The sequence below is a fragment of the Schistosoma mansoni genome, chromosome 2 (assembly GCF_000237925.1).
Source record: "Schistosoma mansoni strain Puerto Rico chromosome 2, complete genome".
In the NCBI taxonomy this organism is placed as follows: Eukaryota; Metazoa; Platyhelminthes; class Trematoda; order Strigeidida; family Schistosomatidae; genus Schistosoma; species Schistosoma mansoni.
In genome coordinates this window covers 17,717,664-17,739,519 of record NC_031496.1, presented here as the reverse complement: position 1 = coordinate 17,739,519, position 21,856 = coordinate 17,717,664, and the positions used below count along the sequence as shown (strand labels likewise).

General features: G+C 37.8%; 2 protein-coding genes across 2 annotated transcripts in view; one reads left to right on the top strand and one right to left on the bottom strand.

Moving 5' to 3' along the window:
* Smp_122860 (family M13 non-peptidase homologue (M13 family)) overlaps positions 1-21,856 on the bottom strand; it is a gene marked incomplete at both ends in the record, with an annotated part of 57,806 nt that overhangs the window by 27,882 nt on the left and 8,068 nt on the right. The window contains 3 exons of the mRNA XM_018795935.1: positions 16,631-16,758; positions 17,615-17,799; positions 19,097-19,197. Coding sequence (XP_018650197.1) covers positions 16,631-16,758; positions 17,615-17,799; positions 19,097-19,197 — 414 coding nt within the window. The remainder of the gene's footprint in view (positions 1-16,630; positions 16,759-17,614; positions 17,800-19,096; positions 19,198-21,856) is intronic.
* On the top strand, positions 12,094-12,138 carry Smp_122850 (host cell factor-related; the record flags this gene model as incomplete). Its single annotated transcript, XM_018795936.1, has 1 exon — positions 12,094-12,138. One exon carries the CDS (start codon positions 12,094-12,096, stop codon positions 12,136-12,138), a length of 45 nt encoding a protein of 14 aa, XP_018650198.1.

Sequence of the window (21,856 nt, the reverse complement as noted above, 5' to 3'; positions counted from 1 at the left end):
TGGGTCCGAAATTTACCAATTTTAGACAATTAATAATTCCAATTAAATAGATATGGCTCCAGTAAGTTTTCTAATTGTAGAATGCAATGGGAATGTCACAATAGTCTATAGATGATAGTCAATTAATAGTTCAGTTATCATATCCACAGACATGATAGAACGAGGCATTTGTGTATAACAGTGTATTCATTTATGGGCACTTACAATGTGGTTATACGTGTAGCACGTTTTATTTCGACGTTTATTTGGGAGCAGGAGCGACCTGAACACAACAACACAACAGTCAGGACCGACAAGTGCGTCTGAAGTGAGAACACGGTGTGATGGTGCAGCAGATATATTTTTTGAAATTGAAAAACGCGGTTTTTTAGTACAAAAGGGGAAAGTTATTACAAAATAGTTTTACTCGTTATTCTGCAGGTTCAGACGGCGTAGGGCTTGTTCTTCTTCTTCCAGTGCATTCACTCTTTGTTGTCCTGCAATGAGAAATACAAACACACATTATTAATGTTGCATGTAATGACTTTTATTACCGTTACATACGTTGAGTTCAAAAACGGCAGGAAGTTAGTAAGTGTTCAAGGTCATACACTTAAACAACAAGTACAATGGTTGTAGTGGTAAATGTACAGAATGTGAAAATAAACAAAATGAATGCAAAAGCCATCAACAATTGTTTACAAAATAGATTATGGCCAAGATGAAATTGAAGCTAAAGAAACACTGTACAGCTGGATAAACAGCATTACAAAGGTTCAATACAGACTTCCTTCGAAATACTGACAAGCTCAACGAATTCAAGATAACTCTCAACAACAGGTTCCAAGCTCTACAAGATCTACTGAAAGAACAAGAAACTACTTTGGAGGACAACTGGAAAGGGATAAAAGAAGCACTAACTTCAACGTGTCAAGAGGTTCTTGATCCTAAGAAGCATCATCATAAGGAATGGATCTCTATGAGAACCCTGGACAAGATTCAAGAAAGGAAGAACAAGTAGACAGCAATTAACAATAGTCGAACACAAACAGAGAAAGTCAAGGCACAAGTAGAGTAAGCAGAAGCAACAAGGAAGTGAAGAAGAGCATCACAGCCGACAAGCATAAATAAATGGGAGAACTAGCAACGACGACGGAAAAAGCTGTAAAAGAAGGGAGTAAGAAACAACTATCTGACAGGACGAAGAAACTGGCAGGGAGATATAGCGAACCGGAGAGACCAGTCAGGGACAAAGAAGGAAAGACAATCACGAAAATTCATGAACAGAAGAATCGATGTGCACGACACTTCAAGGAACTGCTGAATAGACCAGCTCCATTGAATCCACTGGACATCGATACAACACAAACAGACCTTCCTATAGATGTCACTCCGCTAACAATCAGAGATATCAAGATGGCCATCAGACAAATCAAAAGTGAGAAGGCGGCAGGATCTGACAATATTCCAGCTGAAGCACTGAAATCAGACATTGAATTTACTGCAAACATGCTTCACCTTTCTATTCAAGAAGATTTGGGAATAGGAACAAGTGGTAACGGACTGGAAAGAAGGATACCTCATCAAGATACTAAAGGAAGGAGATTCCATGCAAATGTGAGAATTACAGAGATATCACACTGTTGCAAGTACTAGGAAAATTTTTAATAGAGTGTTGCTGAATCGGATGAAAGATGCAGTAGACGCTCGCATTTGAGATCAATAGGCTAGATTTCGTAAGGATCATTCGTGCACGGATCAAATTGCAACACTATGGATTATCGTGGAATTCGTCACTATACATCAACTTCATTGACTATGAGAAGGCGTTTGACAGTGTGGACAGGAGAACATTATGGAAACTTCTTCGACACTATAGAGTATCTGAGAAGATTGTCAACATTATCCGGAACTCATACGACGGACTACAGTGCAGAGTTGTACATTGAGGACAGCTGACAGATGCATTTCCAGAAGTGACCGGAGTCAGACGAGTTTGTCTACTCTCCCCTTCCTCTTTCTTCTGGTGATTGACTTGATTGTGAAGACTTCAACATCTGAAGGGAAGCACAGAATACAATGAACATCTCAGAATCAATTGGACGATTTGGACTTCGCAGAGAAAAAAACTCTAGAAGAGGTGAAATTTTTCACGTACCTGGGAAGCATCATCGAAAAACAAGGAGGATCGAATGCAGATGTAAAGGCAAGGATTGGCAAAGCAAGAGCTGCATTTTTACAAGTGAAGAACATATGGAAATCAAAACAATTGTCAACTAATTTCGAAGTGAGAATCTTCAATACGCACGTCAAGAAAATTCCACTGTATGGAGTTGAAACATGGAGAACCATTGATTCAACCATTAAATATGGATAAAGATTCTCACTAATCAGAAATTAATGGTTCAAATATAAAGTTTTCTAGAAAGATTGACTGATTATTACAAAATTTGTTAAAGGTTACCTATATATATATATATATATATATATATATATATATATATATATATATATATATATATATATATGCGACATAAAAGATAGTGACTGATGTTTGTCACCCGAGACCTTGATTATTTATTCTAGCATCACCAAATATACACCTTTTAAATTGGAAGTGCAATGAAAGTAACTTTTAAAAACTATGACTAAACTGATCATAAAAATCAAATCATTGAATTATTCATATAAGAATGACTTGTGTTTAGTGATTTTTATTTCACTTAAATACATAAAAAACAGGAAGACCAAAATCAACCATTTAAGCTTACACTGACACGATTGTGGTTTGGATTTATTCCTTCTGTCAGCAAATATAGCACTTAGGAACTTAAGTTTAATTAACAAAATTGATATGACAGTCACATTGATTAAGATATTTTCTGGGATATTAATGCAATCGGTAGAGATTTGAATGATTAAAATATGAATATATTTTTCAATGATTAGTATTCACAATACTCGCTATGATTATATCAATTTTCCGCGAAACTATTTATGATAAGCAGATATTTACCCTACTAGGAAGGCACTGACCAGGGTAGCGGCAGCCTCTGAATCAGTAGGTCTCAACATACACAAGATGAAAAGCAAGATCCTCAAAGACAACACGAGAACACCAACGCAGTTACACTTGATGGAAAAAGTATGAAACAGGTGGAAACTTTCACGTATTTGAGAAGCATCATCCATGAAAAAAGAGGATCTGGTGCAGATTTAAAGGCGAGGGTTGACGAAGCAAGGGCAGCATATCTACAGTTAAGAACATATGGAGCTGCAAACAACTGTCAACTAATATCAAAGTGAGAATCTTTAATGTGAACATTAAGACAGTTAAATCTATTGTACGGAGCTGAAACGTGGAGAAATACTACTTACATCGTCAAAAAGGTACAAGTATTTATTAAACGGTTGTCTACGCGAAATACTCAACATTAATTGGCCGGATACCATCAGCAACAGTCTACTGTGGGAGAGAACATATCAGCTCCGAGCTGAAGAGGAAATTAGGAAAAGACGTTGGAAGTGGATGAGACATACATTAAAGAAATCACCAAACTGCATCACGAGGCAATCCCTAACTTGCAATCCTGAAGGTAATCGGAAAAGAGGAAGTCCAAAGAACACATTACGCCGGGAAATAGAAGCAGATATGCAAATGATGATTATTAACTGGAAAGAACTGGATAAGATTGCCCATGGAGAATGCTGGTGTGCTGCCTATGCTCCTCCACGAGGGGTAACAGGCGTGAGTAAGTAAGGAAGCAAGACTAAATTTCAAAAGCATGGTGGCATTGAGAATATGAACGCGAAAGCAAAGAAACTAATAACTAATTCTCTTCATCAGTTTAAACATAAAACAATAATTACTTCAAACATTCATGATTCTCATAAACCGACGAAAACGATTAAACCACGAATCTGCAGTTTACCCAATGTCCAAAAGTGAAGAATTTCTGTTCATGCATTTATAGATATGTATAATTCTTCATATCGTGAAACTGCGCAGTGGATTTCTCGGAATCTCGAACCACTACACAACTTTGTCGTTAACAGAAGAGATGAATATGTTCAAGATTTCACTTTATTAGTAGAATATCTGAGTTTATGTGTAAAACACATGATATATTTAGAAGTTGCATCCTCGTTAATCGAATATCATTAACAGTGATAGTGAAATTTCTACGTCGACAACTATTTGAAAAACATATCACTGTTGTAATAGTTGAGGTTAGTTTCGAATAATTACTTTTGAAATGCACAGTGGCGTTCATATTGTCTCGAATTACACATATTATAGACAAATCAACGGAATAGAAGTGAGTTGACTTCTGCTCCTCATTTCAGCTGATCTGTTCTCTCGATAAACCAGAAAACAGATTTCTCAAGACGAAAGTTGAGAGAACTGACAAATATTGCTGTTACGTTGATGACACATTGATTATCATCGAAGTGAGCACTAAAAGTGAACTCCCGGACAATTCACAGCATAAGTTCAGCAACCGGTTTTACTAATGAAAATGAGGTGGTCGACAAGTTGTAGTTCCGAAGCGTTTTGTCGGAAAACTGGGTCTATCAGAACAAGAGTGTACAGAGGAAGTTTATCTGCATGTCAGTACACACTTTCATTCATGTTCTTATCCATTCGTCACGAGAGAAATGTAGTTAGGTGCACCTCAGTTACACCCATAACAATATGTTGATACGACACAACAAACAAAGAATCACATTTTGTACATAATCTATCGATTAAAATGCACCACTGTCAAGGTTTTCTCAATAAATATATGCATCCGGTGAACAGAAAGGTAGTAAAATAGACTTTGAGTAAGAAATATTTCTTCCTACAGAGACAATTCTACCGAAATGTATTTGGAGATTCTTTCGAATTCACTCAGTATTTCGTCTATTTCTTTTGAACATACATAATGGTCTGCATATAATGATTTAAACTGCTCTCATCATTGGCATGTAAATGATACAGAAAGGTGAATAACATCACGGACAATCAAAGCTGATTTCACTTTATTCCGGTTCATCTTGACACTGAATATTTTAGACAGAAAATATTTATATACTTGTTATATGTTAACGTGTTGGTAATGTGAATAATATATCATATTACTTTTGTAAACATAATTGTATTTTATACTTTTAATATGTTGTCTAATTTCATAAATTCGGTTCTCATGATTCTTTACACATTTTACCGTACATCTTCATCTTTCTCCTTTTGCATATCAATTAGTTACTAAAAGTAGCAACGCAATGCTAGCTATGTTTATTTATCTGAAGATACTCTAACACAATAGACTGAAGCGACTCAAGCCACGTAATCCGATCAACCCTAAGCTCCTTGTGCTAATCCTTACTTGACTATCATTTGTGTCCGTATTATGAACTTTATGGGAGTTTTACCTCATGTTTCTAAACATGACTGATACAGCCTTTACTTCTGAACACACTTACTGTGTATCCTGTCTTCTTGGAGGTTTGCTCGGGTTGTCATATATTCTACTTGGAACTAAAAATGATTGCAGGAGCATTTTCTACAGAGGAGAATGACTATGACAAAAGCATTTTTTAAGCATTGGATGAAGTTGTAGTGACCGGCCTGTCTCGATAAGAACACGATTGGAACAATAGAAACAATTACTATTATTGGTAAGCAGAGATGGATAGTGGCTAGCAGTGGAATCCAGGACGCGCGTTTCGTCCTATTTGAGACTCGTCAGCTGGATGTACCTGCATCTCAGAGTTGATGTTCAATCAGGGACTCGAACCCAGTACCCTCGCTTCAAACGCCATCGTGTTATCCACTCGGCCACTGAGTCCTGATAGCCACTTGCTTGTGCGATGGGGTGAAGTTTGAATTCACTTAGTATTGTTTGTTTGGATCTTACCATCGATGTGTTTAGGACTGCAACTGGTCAGTCTCTAATTAGCACGTCACACTATGGGTGATCCTAAACCGAGCCACCAACTCACGCGTCTGCAATCTCTTGCAGGAAACACGACAGCCGACTCTGAGATAGTCAAAGAATTATGTCTCGAAGCTCTACCAGCAAGTATTCAACCAATCCTTACGGCTCTGCTCGAGGACACCCCACTCAACCAGGTGGCCCTCATAGCAGACAAAATCCTAGCATGAATTAGCGCCCGAGACAATTATATGGTTTCTTCTACTTCACGTTCAAACATCGATCTCGACGCTAGGCGACCTACAGCTAATGGGGATATGGAAAAATGTATCCACACTCGTCTCAGTTTTCGAGGCCTATCAAACGTGCCAGACCCCTACGTCCCCCGACCCAGGTCACGATATCGTAAAGCCGTAACGACTTGCCCTAAGCGGGCATCTTCCAAAACACGCCAGAAGGCGGTTTCGGAAGCGAGTTCGGGTTGGTGCTGCTCATACAAGGCGGGAACTTCCCGAGCCCGTGAGTAAATTCGGCCGGTCCTTTGTCTTAGGTTGACTGCTTATTTTACGTGCACGATTATAGCACTAACGCTAGGTATCTAGTGGATACAACTGCCCAAGTTTTTGTCGTACCTATCAGTAACAGTACGTCTCAAGCTACGATGCTTCGACTACGCGCTGCGGATGACTCAGTCATTCCTAATTATGGTACACGACAACTTACGGTCAACCTGAGCAATCGACGACATTATCTGTGGACGTTCATCATTTCCGATGTCCCCACAGCTATACTCGGTATCGATTTCCTACAGCACTATGAATTGCTTATCGATTCACGTAGGCTGTAGCTAATTGATACTTGATCGAACAGCAACTTTATGGGCTTTAAAACTCACACAAACGCGTACCGAATCACAGGTGTATTTCATTCGCGTGACGATTTATTCCACGCTTTATTTCAGAAATTCCCCAAATTAACTAAACCTTTCGAGGAGACTTCATCGGTGACCAATCGTGTGGTACACCACATAGTCACCCGCGGACCACCAGTCACGGCAAGACCTCGCCGACTGGCACCGAACAAATTGGCTTTCGCTAAACGTGAGTTTGACAGTTTACTAGCTACTGGTATTATTCGTCCTTCTCACAGTCCTTGGGCCTCACCTCTCCATATGGTTCGAAAAAAGGATGGGGTTAGTTGGAGACCATGCGGAGACTACCGAGCGTTAAACGCAGCTACACGTTTCGATAGCTATCCCATCCCCCACATACATGACATCACGGCATCACTCAAGGGCACGACAATTTTTTCCAAGATCGATCTCATACGAGCATATCACCAGATCCCAGTCGCTCTTGAAGATATAGAGAAAACTGCTATCACGACTCCTTTCGGTTTATTTGAGTTCCTACGAATGCCATTTGGATTACGGAATGCTGCTCAAACTTTTCAAAGGTTTATCGATAGCATCGTATGAGACCTAGATTTTGTTCACGTCTATATTGATGACCTGCTAATCGCATCATCAAACGTAGATGAACATTATCAACACCTAACGCTACTATTCCAGCGCCTTTCGGATAATGGAATATTAGTCAACCCGGCAAGGGGGGAACTCGGGAGGAAGGAAATAAAATTTTTAGGTCATATTATGAAGCATGAGGGTATTCTACCTTGTGAGGATAAAGTACGTACGATAATGGAGTACACTGTACCATCCACACTCAAGGAACTGAAGACATTTCTCGGTCTGGTCAACTTCATCTCGCACGCTGCAGAACAGTTACGACAATTAACCGATTTGCTTCACGGTTATCCACGCAAGCTGGAATGGAACGGCGCCGCACGTACTGCATTTTCCGATATCAAAACGGCCCTAGCTCAAACTACACTTCTCGCGCATCTTGACCCACCAGCAGCGCTTAGTTTAGCGGTTGATGCATCAGATTTTGCCGTGGGAGCATTAATGCAACAGAACATCTCCAGGAGTTGGCAACCCCTCGAATTTTTCTCACGACGCCTCACTCCCACGGAGACGAGATATAACGCTTTTGGTCGAGAATTGCTAGCAGCCTACTGCGCCATCAAACATTTCCGGCACACTGTAGAAGGTCGTAATTTCATCCCATTCACCGACCATAAGCCCTTAACGTATGCTCTGCATACCAAGTCTGACCGCTACTCATCACGAGAGTGCAGACACTTGGACTATATCTCTCAGTTCACGACAGACCTTCATCACATCAAAGGAGAGTCGAACTGTGTTGCTGATGCTTTATCACGTATCCAACTGAATGCAGTTACTTTGCCAGTGCTCGATCTACCTGCGATGGCCGCCGCCCAAGCAAACGATACTTCATGCACGGAAGCACAACAGTCTACGTCTCTTCAGTGCCGGAAAGTACCCTAGCTACTGGCTCAGGTACTATCATATGCGATACTTCTACGGGTCTCCCTCGACCCATCGTACCCTCCGCTTATCGCCGTCTCGTCTTTGATGCCCTTCATGGTCTATCTCACCCAGTTATCGCAGCCACACTACGCCTCATCGCTGCACGATACGTCTGGCCGCCCATGAATAAAGATGTCCGTATGTGGGTAAAGCAATGCTTACAATGTCAACGATCAAAAGTGCACAGGCATGTAGCCACCCCTATTGGCACTTTCGCTACGCCTGATGCTCGCTTCGATCACGTTCATATACACATTGTAGGACCATTGCCACTATCGCACGGGTATGATCACATACTCACGTGCATTGATCGTTTCACAAGATGGCCCGAAGCTATTCCCATCACGTCTATTACGGCGGAGACAGTCGCTCACCGCTTCGTAACAAGATGGATAGCTCTGTATGGTTGTCCCATGACTGACCGAGGACAACAATTTAAGTCCGCACTATTCTCCTCACTAACACGGCTGCTTGGTACGGAACGCATACGCACTACCGCCTACCACCCAGCATCAAACGGTCTAGTTGAACGGTTTCATCGCCAACTTAAAAGTGCTCTTCGAGCACACGAAAACGACAATTGGTACGAAACCTTACCGCTCGTTCTCCTGGGTATTAGAACGAGCTTAAAGGCAGATATTCAATGTTACGCCGCTGAACTTGTTTACGGCACGACATTGCGCCTGCCTGGGGAATTTTTCATATCATGGAGCGGCATTAGGTTGGGCGAAACAGACTACATCCAAAGACTGTCTGCATTCTTGAGAACACTGACTTCGGTGTCAACTCGTATACAACATCGACAGGTCGCTCTCCCCTGAGGGTTATCTACCTGTTCACATGTTTTCATACGAGTTGATTCGGTACGCCAACCTCTACAACAGCCTTACGAAGGACATTTTCACGTGATTTCCCATCACGAAAAGACCTTCAAGGTTGATCAACATGGCCGCGTCGAAATAGTCAGCATTAAACGTCTCAAGCCAGCACACGTCGATGACAGTGCCCCACCCAATAAGCCGAGACTCAATGCTAAACCCATCAAATCTAGCAGGATCTCTGCATCTACTTCGGATCCCACGCTAGATGCATCAGAGACCTCATTCCCACGTCCCAGTCAACAGCACGTGTCATCTGCCCCGTCTACGGACGAGACTTCCGTCCCACATTCAGACCAGCAGGCTACACCACCCTTGACTGAGGATGATATTGCAGGCTCACGAGGTCCGAACGAAACTACCGTCTCACGTTCCGATTGCCGAGTACACTTACCCGTACGCTTTCGCGACTAGCCTCATAACCAGCAGCAGATACAGTATAGGACCTTACCCGTATACTATACGCACGCTACACTTTTCTCTTTTTCTTTCATCTTTTTGTTTACCCCGAGCCTACGCCTATAGCAACCATCCTACAGTCAATTTCGATTATAGCCAATTTTGGTTAAGCCCTTTTTTATAACTTACTTAACAGACATCGTCATTTGGATAGTAACAATTTGCATATTCTTTGCACTGCTATACCACTAGAGCACATGACACTCTAGCCGAAATGTTGACTGCTTAAATATCATTCGATGACTCATACTCCTCCCCATATATGTACGCACACAAATATTATTATCAGCCTTTGTTTTGCTTTGCTGTGCCCTTATTAAATTTGACTATAAATTGCCTATATAATTGCTTGCTATTCACTCGCTCGCTTGCTCCTCGTTCGTTTCCTTCGCTTGTTTGCCTGTTCACTCGCTCGTTCATATTCGCTCAGGTGTTGTTAGCTTCCGAACCTGAGTCATTCGACGATAAACTGTAGTTTCTGCTATCCTTTGTCTTCTGATTTTACGCACCGTTAAGTTTAGAATTATAACGGTTATCGAAGTAAATGGTTAACGAATCGCGGCACTACACGCCTCCGACCATCGCCTTATTGGTATCGTCGGCTTCAGTCAACTTTGGCGAAAGCTGGCTTGATCACCCACGCCCTAGTCAACGCACTCAGTCGATCCCTCTGGCTCCAAATACGTATGGTATACATTTGGTCCCGAACTTGGTTATTCTGGTCGCATCTGGTTCCTTGGCTCAATCTAGTTTCATCCTACGTCTGCAGCGTTTCTGGTTCGGACCTCTACGAACACAGCCTTCAGATTCTGGATACAAACCATTGTGGTGTAGCATGCTAACCCAAGGAATCACTACAGTACGTTCCTCCTGGTACCGTTCCACGTCAAAGACGTTTGGTGGCGACTCGAAGATCAACGATCGCTTCCTGCTCTGTCAACGCCTTCGTCCTACAATTGCACGTTTCACGACCAGTCCCACGAACGAAACCGCTACGTATCGAAAGTGCAAACCCTTTCTAGCGGGGGGCTCTTGTAGTGACCGGCCTGTCTCGATAAGAACACGATTGGAACAATAGAAACAATTATTATTATTGTTACCAATTGTACCAGCGATTGTTTTACTGTACTTGTTTAACTGTATCAGACTCACTTCTGGTTCCGCTATCCTCCTTGCTCGGTTCGAACTTTCTCACGCTCTGCCCATTTTGCCTGTACTCGTTGGCACGTCTCGGTATTCTTTCGATACTACGAGATCGCCAATAAATATACTTTATCTGGACTAATGAAAGCCTTCTGGTTTGCGAGTAATCAAAGGAACCAAGTCGTTGCTGGGCGCGTAATCGAATAGTAGTGGTGATCATAGTCCGTCCTCGACTCAACGCTACCACAAAGTCGCTGATATTGTGATTTTTGACAAATTCATATTAACTTCGATGATGATCTGACATCAGCTTGGAAATCAACAATTATGGCTGTGTAGTATGAAATATGTCTAACCAATCTGCTGCTCTCGACTAATCTTCGCATCACATTAAAATATTTTATATAAATTAATAACAAGATCCTAGTAGAAATCTCTTAGAAAAATAGAGGTTGTTATGTTTGCTTACGTTCTCTGTACTTAATTGTCTAATTCATTTTTGTGCTTCGTTTTATTCTAACTAATAATATTCAGCAAACAGTATATTCTCAGCAATTTCTACGTCCATGTTGTGACGCAGTTTATCATGTAATGTTGTAAAATATTTGTACATACATGTAACAGTTATTGTGTTTGTCATTACCATATGTGTCCATATTCGTTTGTTATTAGTTCCTTGTTTGCTTCTTGATAAACTGTTATCAAAATTAAACACAGCTCTAAGCTGTCATTCGCACTAAGGTATGTCATACTTATTCTTTGTTAATAATGCAGGGTGCCATTTTCCAGACTGACAGATGCTCTAAGACCCATTGATATCTCATGAGTCGGGTCTTGTAACTAATTTATGTCTCTTCCTCAATGATGGACCACTTTCTTGATAAACCGCTGTTTTATGAACTTCGGTTTCGCATGTTACTCAATCGTATAACTAGACACTTCGATAGATTTGACAGAGGTACTACTATCAAATGCAATAGTTTGTGATGCGTCATTCAGAACACAACAAAAGGAAACTATTTTGAATAATATTGTTTGTTAGCAAACAGTATATTTTGCAAATAGATTTTTTGATATATTTGGGCAAATTTATACAAATAGACAGAAACAAGTCGGTTTTTGTTTAAGTATTGTATTTGTTTCATCAATAATCTTAGACTAAGCTACAATATTTATGACCAGTCTACATTCTTTCGGAACAGTGAAGAAAATACACATACACTCATTCCTTTTCAATCATACTGTTAATTGCTAACTTTTGATGATCTTACCACAATTTACATTTCTTCACAGGATTCATTGGTGAACCGATTGGACAGTTGTAAGCTATAGCAAATTCTTCAGTATTTGATAAAGCACCTATCACCCTGAAAGAATATAAAGAGAGAAATCAATACGATATGTTTGTAAATAATCAGACTATTTGACCTGGAATCTAGGTTGTGCAATGATTACACACTTAAATATCCTGTGTCCAGTCCTTAACGTCAAATAAATATCCACTAATGAGTGGTCTTGTTTTTAAAAATGGAAGTATTTCAGTGCTTTCTAGCGTCTTCAAGTTGGATCGAACACAACCTTAAATGATACTCATATTCAGAAACATCTTCAAATTAAGCATATCTTCAAGAGCATAATGATAGTAATGATTACAATAGCTTTATTCAGAGATGAATTTTGGCTAGCAGTGGAGTCGGAGAAGCTTGTGACGTCCTAGTATCTGTGTGGATAACGTGATGGCGTTGAAGCGAATGGTGCTGAGTTCGAGTCTCTGAGTGAACATCAAATATGGAATGCAGATTCATCCAAATGACGACTCTCAAATAGGATGAAATGCGCGTTCTGGATTCCACATGTAGCCACACCTACATCTGCTAATAATGCTTGTGACTGATGGCAATATCGAAGCAATTCTCATGGGATAAGTACATTCCGATAAGGGACTGATCGATTCCCGTCCCAAACATCAATGGGAAGGTTCAACCAAGTAATACGAGAACGAATTAATAGCTCTATTCATTATGTCAAATTTTGTTGCCGTGACAAATTCTCTGAGTGCAGATTTTCAGTTTGAGATTGCGCTCATATTGAATCGCTCTATTTTGTAAGTCAACCATAAACTGTATAAGTACTCGGAGTTAATATATATGATTATTCGATTTAAACAAATCTAAAACAACAAGGTTTATTACAACAATCGAACATTTAAAAAACAGGTAGGTCAAATGTTATAAGGGTAGCTTTTATGTTCTGATAAAAATAATGAACGGTAACTTTGGGATCCATTTGTGGACCAATACTATGCATTTACTTTCTATCGTATAATTGCTAAATAACTAAATTATTTATATTCATTAGCTTTATTTTGAACTATAAATTATTGTTCTGTGTTTACCATTTTTGAATTATGCCCTGTCTATCACTTACTATCTCTCTGTTTGATTGGCATATAAACTTAGTGTGTTTGAAATATGACTTATACCGCAGAGGCAGAGATTGGTGTTCTAGACTTAATTGGCTGGTCTAGGCAGGAAGCAGAACCGACAAATAATCTAGACAGCTAGTACGGCTTTCGTGTGTCATTGGTCCGGTCGATAATTCAGTGCACTATAACTGGCGACACATATAAACAGAGCACGCAGGCCACAAGATATAACAGTAGCCACCTAAGTTAACTTGTTGGACAATGATTTGCAAGTATATAGATTGGTGTAAATGATCAGAGACGTTATTTCTGTGTCCGAAATTACTGACATGTTTCATGAAATGTTAGGGTAATTGAAATTGAATTACTTTCTGATTGATTATAACAGATTCCATAACTTATGTCATAGTGTTATTAACCATCAGTTTTATTCCGATTTTATTTTTGATATTTATAGTGTTACTTGATTTCACAAAAACAACCGTTAGAATCATACTTGGTGTACACATAAATTCAACATTGCTTTAACCATTGATGTTATTATTTGGAATCAATTGCATCATAAGCATTTGCTTTCATACAAATTACAACATTAAACAGTCATTAAACATGCCTGAAAAGTTTTAGAGCTTACCTATATCGAGGTACAATGTGATCAACGTGATTTTTGTGGTAGGAACGTGAATCCTTGTGTACACGGCCACATAAAGTCTATATATTTTGATTAAACATAGAATTCAAAATACCATGTTACCATTGATCGCGTTTTACATTACCATATTATGATAGATATTATATTTGTTATCATCCACATTACTAGTTATATAATCAACTAAGCATCAATGGTAAAATGATAGATAAACTATTGGTTGTATTATTTGCTTCGATAATCAGTGACTTGCTTGAGGCACATATGAATGAGAGTATGTAAGAGATTGACATATTTTAAACGACAGAAAACACTTTTGCTTCTGCCACCAACGAAGAACCATTACACTTTACAATTATAACGATTTTAAAGTATACGCGAAATGGGATACCAATTGAACCAAGTATTCTGAGTGAATACTATTAATTAATCATCCTTTGGTTATTTTGATCACCTTATTTATTAAACAACTGAAAAAGCCGTTGAAAGGAAGTGGTGAAACGTTTGAAATTCTAATTTCCATTCATCAGTTCATCACAAATACATCATGATTTCATCATTACAAGCTTGTACTGTCTTCTTCCTATTATACTTGAATAGTTTTAGATTTTTCATACACTAATCACTTGTAAAACCTCATTTATACATTAGAATTTTAATAATTCTCACCTTGAATGCTGCACACAAATAAGAGAACATATTTACTAACTTACCTGTGCAAGTTTCATGAAAAATAAACGATCGGAAGCTAAGATTTCGCTTGTATTTTGAACACGTTGTCTATTTTTCAATTTCCGGTATGTCTGAAAAGTGGTTGGAACGGTCACATAAAATATTAATCATTCATAACTAATGCATTGACAATACCATACTGACAGACAATCAGTGCTAACATTAATTTCAGTTATAATTTGGTAGAATCAGATTTCGTTAACCTACTTGTGTTTATCTAGAATTTCGCTCGAATAACTATTGCACTTATCTTTATCAAATAATCAATTACTGGTGGATTGTCTAACAATTTAGACTTCAGGTGAACTGAAATAAATGTGTAAATGAGGGAGGCGATTTCCAACGGTGAATAGCATCCGACATTGTTAGCTTCGAGACTGGTTTTCAGAGTTGTAATTGGAAGCCTGACCCGTGAAGTTGAGTAGGTTTGAAGTAAGGTGATCACAGAATGATGATATTGCATCACTATCATACAAAGTCATAAAATGACTGGATTTGAGAATCGGTCTGTTACCCAACATTTCTAATGGTCATTGGAGAAAACGGATGAATGGATTTCAGATTTCAAAAGGAAACGTTAAGAATCATTCAATTTATGTTTTTGAAACTAGTAACTCGTGATCACATGTGTGTTTCGGTACTGTTCATACTATGAACTGATATTCCAATCTACTCATCTGGATGTAGATGTAAATGTTAATTTTTACAGTCACACTATCGAATATTATTTATTGTAGAGTGATACTACATAGTCATATGATATTTATATTTTATTTATTCACATACATTGTACATTATTTTCAATCCTCCATTGTCAGCCAAAATTTCATTCCGCGTCCCAATTCTATCACTCTAAATAAGTTGAAATTGGAGGAAAAGAGGAATATTTATCAAGGTTTGTGACGAATTAAACTGATCATTTTGTTTTATTCTATTTACTACAACGGATGAGAAGACTCGGATTATCATGGATTCACTGGACTCATAAACTGGTTGTTAAAATGTGAAAACAACTATTCTGCTAGAACTATCCACAATTTCATTGTTGGATGATCGAACAGATTGCTTCAATAACAGCAATGGATTTGTACAAACAATAAATGAATCGGTATCAAATATCACAATATTTAATACTTATTTCAACCTCAAAGCAGCATGGATTGAATTGTGGATTAGGCAGTTCTCACTCTACTCAATACTCACCTACAATGTCGATTTTTATTTCAGTCAATTAATTTACACTTAATATAAATGATTTCGTGTAGACAAGTTAATTATTCTGCAGCCACAAGCTATTTTCACTCACAAACGATAACTTTGCAACTCTTACAACTGTCATTGTCTCAGCCACTTTTATCTGGAAAGCTCTCCAGCATTAGCGACTTATAATATCTGAAAATTGTGAACTGTATTGTCACTTACCTGCATTGAATAGCATTTGAATTTTCAGTATCATGAAACTTGTGTTCCCCTGAACGTATTCGTAATAGTGCTTAACAAGCCCCAACAAAACATGGAGATTTCTAATTTATTTCTGATGCTTGTAAATATTAACATGGTTTCGATGAGTCTGTTCCGTGACATTTACATACGTATCACCATGCTCAATCATGACTATTGTGATCGATATTCCAGACTAGTTATGGTTGGACGAAGTCAGGTAACATGCGAATTTTCCTTTGTGTGTTACGAACCTGATAACATTGACTTCGTCGAACAAAATGTACAACATTGAAATGATTTCCTCAAGTAATCATTTCGTTAGAAAGGAGGTAATGTATTTTGAGAACTCTGGGTAGAACTTCAACTGAATGCTTAGAATATTGAGTGAAGGTGGAGGAATTTGGAATTTCCCTGAAACAAACTTCCACAAATATTTCCCCAAATTCAATCGTCCTTTCTAAAATTAGTGTTTGTCGCTAAGTAATAATGTGAACCGTTTATGTAAATGGTAATTATCGGTATACAGATCCACTGTTTTGAAACACTTACCTTCTCAAACGAATCAGGATGTCTTTTGTAATGAGATCGTAGACAATCTGTTTGCTTCATATTTGCAATCATTCCTGCATGAGAATCTCTACCTAGTCGTTGATTCCCGTTGAAATCTTCGAGAACACCTTGTATTTATACAGAAATAAATGAATAGATTCAAATCTGATTGGAAACTAAATTGTGTTACATTCCATTTTTATTTACAATGTGTTATTGAATGATATTAGATAAGTTGATTATTTGTGGGAATTTAATCCCGTTCTTATAGAGCTATTAATTGACTGTACCTGCATTATAGTACTATTAGTAGTGCAATTATTCGTCATTCAAAGTTAAAAATCTACACTCAATGATAGTGTTCTCTATGTTCTGACATCTCTGAGCGACAGTTTGTGTGAACTGGTAAATCGACTTTATTATAAGTATACAACGAATGAGGTTCTAGTTAATACTCGATACACGAACCTATGTTAGATGTACACATTTGTTAAAAATATTTTGGTTGTCTGTCGAAACATACAAGCATAGTTAAATATTTCCTTGTCTGTTCTTAAAGTGCGTTTCACCTCATTGTTTCAACATAACACTGAACCGTAATCATCTAATCTAAGCTTCGGGAACTCAGTCAATAAACATGGTAAAATAAGGAAATAATGTAAACTATTTGAAATAGATTATATGGCTACCGAACCACTTAAGTATGGTAAGTGAACTAATCAGCTTGCAAAAACACAAACTCATGCTGTTCAATAAAAACGGCGATAATGATGTATTGTTCTTAATACTTCGTAGTTGAATTGCTGACGCAATCAAATTTAATACGTCCTTTAAAATAAGAGATCAGTCCGATTAGAGCATATGGTGAGAGTGTTGAAAAATAATCAAGATGAATCGAGGTGAATTTATTTCATTGATCAAAATATGAAACAGGACAATTGCTCGTGCGCATACTACAAAACAAACTACTCTCAATCAAATTACCTATAATATCTATAGCATGCATAAATTCGTGGGCAATAATCCAACCCAATCCAATGTATCTTGTTGGTGAATCTTCATCCTTTTCATAAAATGGTGGTTGCATCAATCCGGCGAAAATGTGCATGCGGTTCAAATTTGTCAAATAGTAGGCCTCAGGTAAATAAGTTGGCGAATCACGTAGTGACCTATTTTTTCAAAAATGAATGCAAACATCACGTAATAAATATTGTAGCATCAAACCTCAATATTTCTAAACACGTGAGTAAAGCTCAACCACAACACTGAAATCTCAAGTAGTCATGACAATTAGCAACTGTAAACTATGGTTGAAATGTCCTACTTTAGTGCATATAGTGTTATATGCTTGTGGTCTTATTACTACCGACTGGCCCTTTAAGGTACCACTGAGCAATGAAGAATACCAAATGACTGATACAAGCTACCACTTTACTAGTTTCCAAATATGATCCATTGCGTGCCTTCAGATATCTGGTAGTTTGTTTCACTAAAACGTATTTTTACTATCTCTTTTGCTTTACAATGGTGTTAGCAAGAATATGTGGACTCAACATTGATCCACCTCGAATAACAGAGATATTTTCATTTCGTTCTATAATGATTCCTTAATCTTCATTATTTCAGAACTATAACGCAAGTGAATTTCATATAATGAAATAGTACGTCGACTAAAGACAACATGCTTAACACAGTATTGAAATTTGGTTAACAAGTGAATGTTAGTTAGCTAAAATTATTTCAGACATAAATATTCAGACAATGGCAGAATGGGTCATTTTGTCAGCTTTTAACTATGTATCAATGACTGCATTAAATACGTTTGATAGATATGAATGTGGTCAGTTTGAAGTGGGGTTTCCCAACTAACATTCTTAATGCAATCTACACTGTTAATCACTCATTGGTAATCTATGTTTCTAAGTTATTTGTTTTTGAATGTTTCCCCACTACATTGTTATCATTTGTTTCGCTTGACCAAAGAAAATCACTTATTTTCGTTGACTAACTAGCCCTTTTTACTGACATAGTATTCTATGAGTGAAGTTTTGTGGTTGTCATCAAAATTATTGGATGGTCATGTTCAGTCATCATTCGTTATGCATCGGTGTTTTACTCACATGATGATGAAACGATTGAGTTCACATTACTCAATATTGTTATAATGTGTAGGTCGAACGTGTGAATATTTACAAGTGGACATTTTATTATTGTGAGACAGCAGTATTTCATTACAATTCACTTAATATTCTCTGTGAGAAAAGAAACTGGCGCTGCATCTAGTGTAGATGTTCGTTTAAGACAAGTAAGTTTCCATTGGTGTTAAGGTGAAAAGCGAGTGTTATTTCATTATGTGGAGACCAGTGTAGACTAGATGTGTCAATGTAGCTATTCTAATTGATTTATGGCCAAAATATAAACAAAGTTTGAAACTAAACTGAATGGAATAGAAAAATAATGGCTTACGTTTTGCCAGCTTTTTTAATTCTTCTTCTCAATTTCTCTGTATACATGGCTTTCTGTGCATAATACTCATTTAACACATGATCTTCGGCATTTATAGGATACTGAAATTCAAGAGTTCGAATGATGATGATGAACTAAGTGGAAAACTCGGTTTATCGAATGTTGTTTAAATTTAGACTAGTGTAATTCATCTTGAGAAAGATATGATAGCGTGTACATGGATGTGTTTAATATTAATTTGATTGCCATCACCAACTGACGTCATCTAGAAAGCCATTAAACCATGTGACCATATCTACAAGCTAACAATGAGCTCTCGTTTCTGGTGTGCACGTGGAAAAATGTAAACATACGACAAACCATTTGTTATGTTATGCAATACGGCTTGCATTATATCAAGGTAGTGTAAAGAAACGAATAAATCAGCTTAAAATGGGTTTCAGTATGAGAAAATTGTCAACATCTCAGTTTAATATGTACACAGTGAGATTAATAATTATCCTAATGAAAGAATTGTTTCGTTTTCATCAAACTCACTTTGTATATCGCTGAAAGATCTTCTCTTCTTTCTGATCCACTTACATTCGAATAGAAAATGAAAACCTTGGTTTGATTAATCTATAACATTTATTAAATTGCAACAAACATGTTATACTGATTGGACATCAAGCTAACCTTGTCCGTAATAAACTGCTTTGTATTTTCATTCAACCATGTGGCTTGTGTGACTGATTCAATTATGGAGCTTCTCACTTCTTCAACTAGTTGTTGAACCTTTAAATGAGAGATAGAAATTGTGTTGAAAATTGGGTCTCATCAGACGTGCTTCAATTTTTTCCGTAAATATATTTTGATTTCAGTAAGCACTTATCGCAGTTAAGATTTACACTAGTCTGGTCATTCAACATCTAATACTTACCACTTACTTACGCATGCTAACCCTAATAATTTCCTCTTCATCTGGAAACTGATTTGTTCTCTCTCACAGTATGTTGTTACTGACGATATCCAGTCACCGGACATTGAGTATCTTGTGCGGACAATTATTTATAAATACTTGTACTATACTAATGGTGGTTGTGGTAAATCTCAACGTTTCGACTCCTCACAGTAGAACTGTCCTGACGTTTGTATTGAAGATCCTAACTGTGACGTTGGCCGACAGTTGTTTTGAGCTCCATATGTTCTTCAATTGTAGAAATGTTGTCCTTGCTTTGCCAATTCATACCTTCACATCTGCATCAGGTACTCCTTGCTCATTCATAATGCTTCTCAGGCACGTGAAAGATTCCACCTATTCCAGAGCTTCTCAATAAAGTTTAATTGAGTTAGTGTTCTCTGTGTTGTAATTGAGAATCTTGCTTTGTCCCTATGTCTATTGAGGCCTAATGCTGTAGAGACTGCTTGTGCATTGGTTGGCTTCACCAGCATTTGTTGTTGTGTGCGGAATGGACGAACTAGTTGGTTGGCGAGGTTCAAATTGTTCAAGTGCATCCAAGCTGAATATTGTATCCCGTGCTTCCTCTTAGATGTGGAGGTCTTCGTAATCCAGTCGATCACCTGTAAGTCCCTAACACTGTGTTACTTTTAGGTGTGTTTTCGATTGGTTTCAAAATTGTATTTGTTCTTAGTTAAACTAACGTGTATACTCTCAACGAATAAACACCTGCTGAATGTGCATATGATTTAGTACCGTTCCTCAAACTGGCAAGCATTGATCTTAGCTTAGGAGGTAATTATGAGTAGAACATTCTCACGCAAATATGTGATCATACAAAGTGTCAAGTGAACAACAGTAGCTGACGTTACGCAGAATGCTCACTATTCACACCATGAAATATCTGGTAGTATTATTAACCTGACTTCAGTTGAATGGTACCTATTCAGTGTTACGTAGTTGTTCGACAATTGCTTCCGAAATATCTCTCCTTTAGTTTGTGAATACTGGTTTTAGTAATTACTTCAACTTGAGGATCTGTGTTGAACATGTGCATGGGTATCAGTATTAAACATCGATTTGTGTTGTTTGGTGTTGTCCAACTGAGTCAGAAATCGTTGACTGAAATTTTAATGAATATGAGTTACAGATTATAGGGCAACACAGCTGGGCACGTGAGGTTGGTTTGTACTTCTGTGTTCAATCGAAATATTAAATTATAATTTACATTGATAGGACGACTGTTTGACAAACTGAACGAACCTCATTTCTTTGGTTTTGAGTGATGTGAGAAGTCAGGAAGTGCTTTTCAAGTGTCCATGGAAATACGGTCTTCACTCGATTCATACAATAAGGTGAGAAGTATGTGGAATTCCCTATTCAAAACACAAAATATTGGGAAGCATTCTGTTAAGGAGATACCTGACAAGTTGATCTAATTTGGAGTAATTTGTTTTAAAACAGTGCATATAATGTGTACGGTAATCAATTTGCTAACTGAATTAAATCATGTAACTATGGAGTGACCCATCATATAACTGAGGATATCGGTGCAACTTGGCTCATAATAAAGATTTAATGATATTATATTCTTTATCTACCACTCACCAAACTGGTGTATTTTATTGACAGTGTATAGAATCTTCATCTTAATTTAACTTAAAGGCACATCGGATTGAAGAGAGAACGCATGTCGTCTATTTGACCATCTACTAGAGAACTAATTATTGAGGATATTGTTAAAGCATGGCGCGCTCATTCGTGAACATGTACCAAACTGGACATCAATGGTAAAGATGCTGTTAATAAGTTTGTTGAATGAA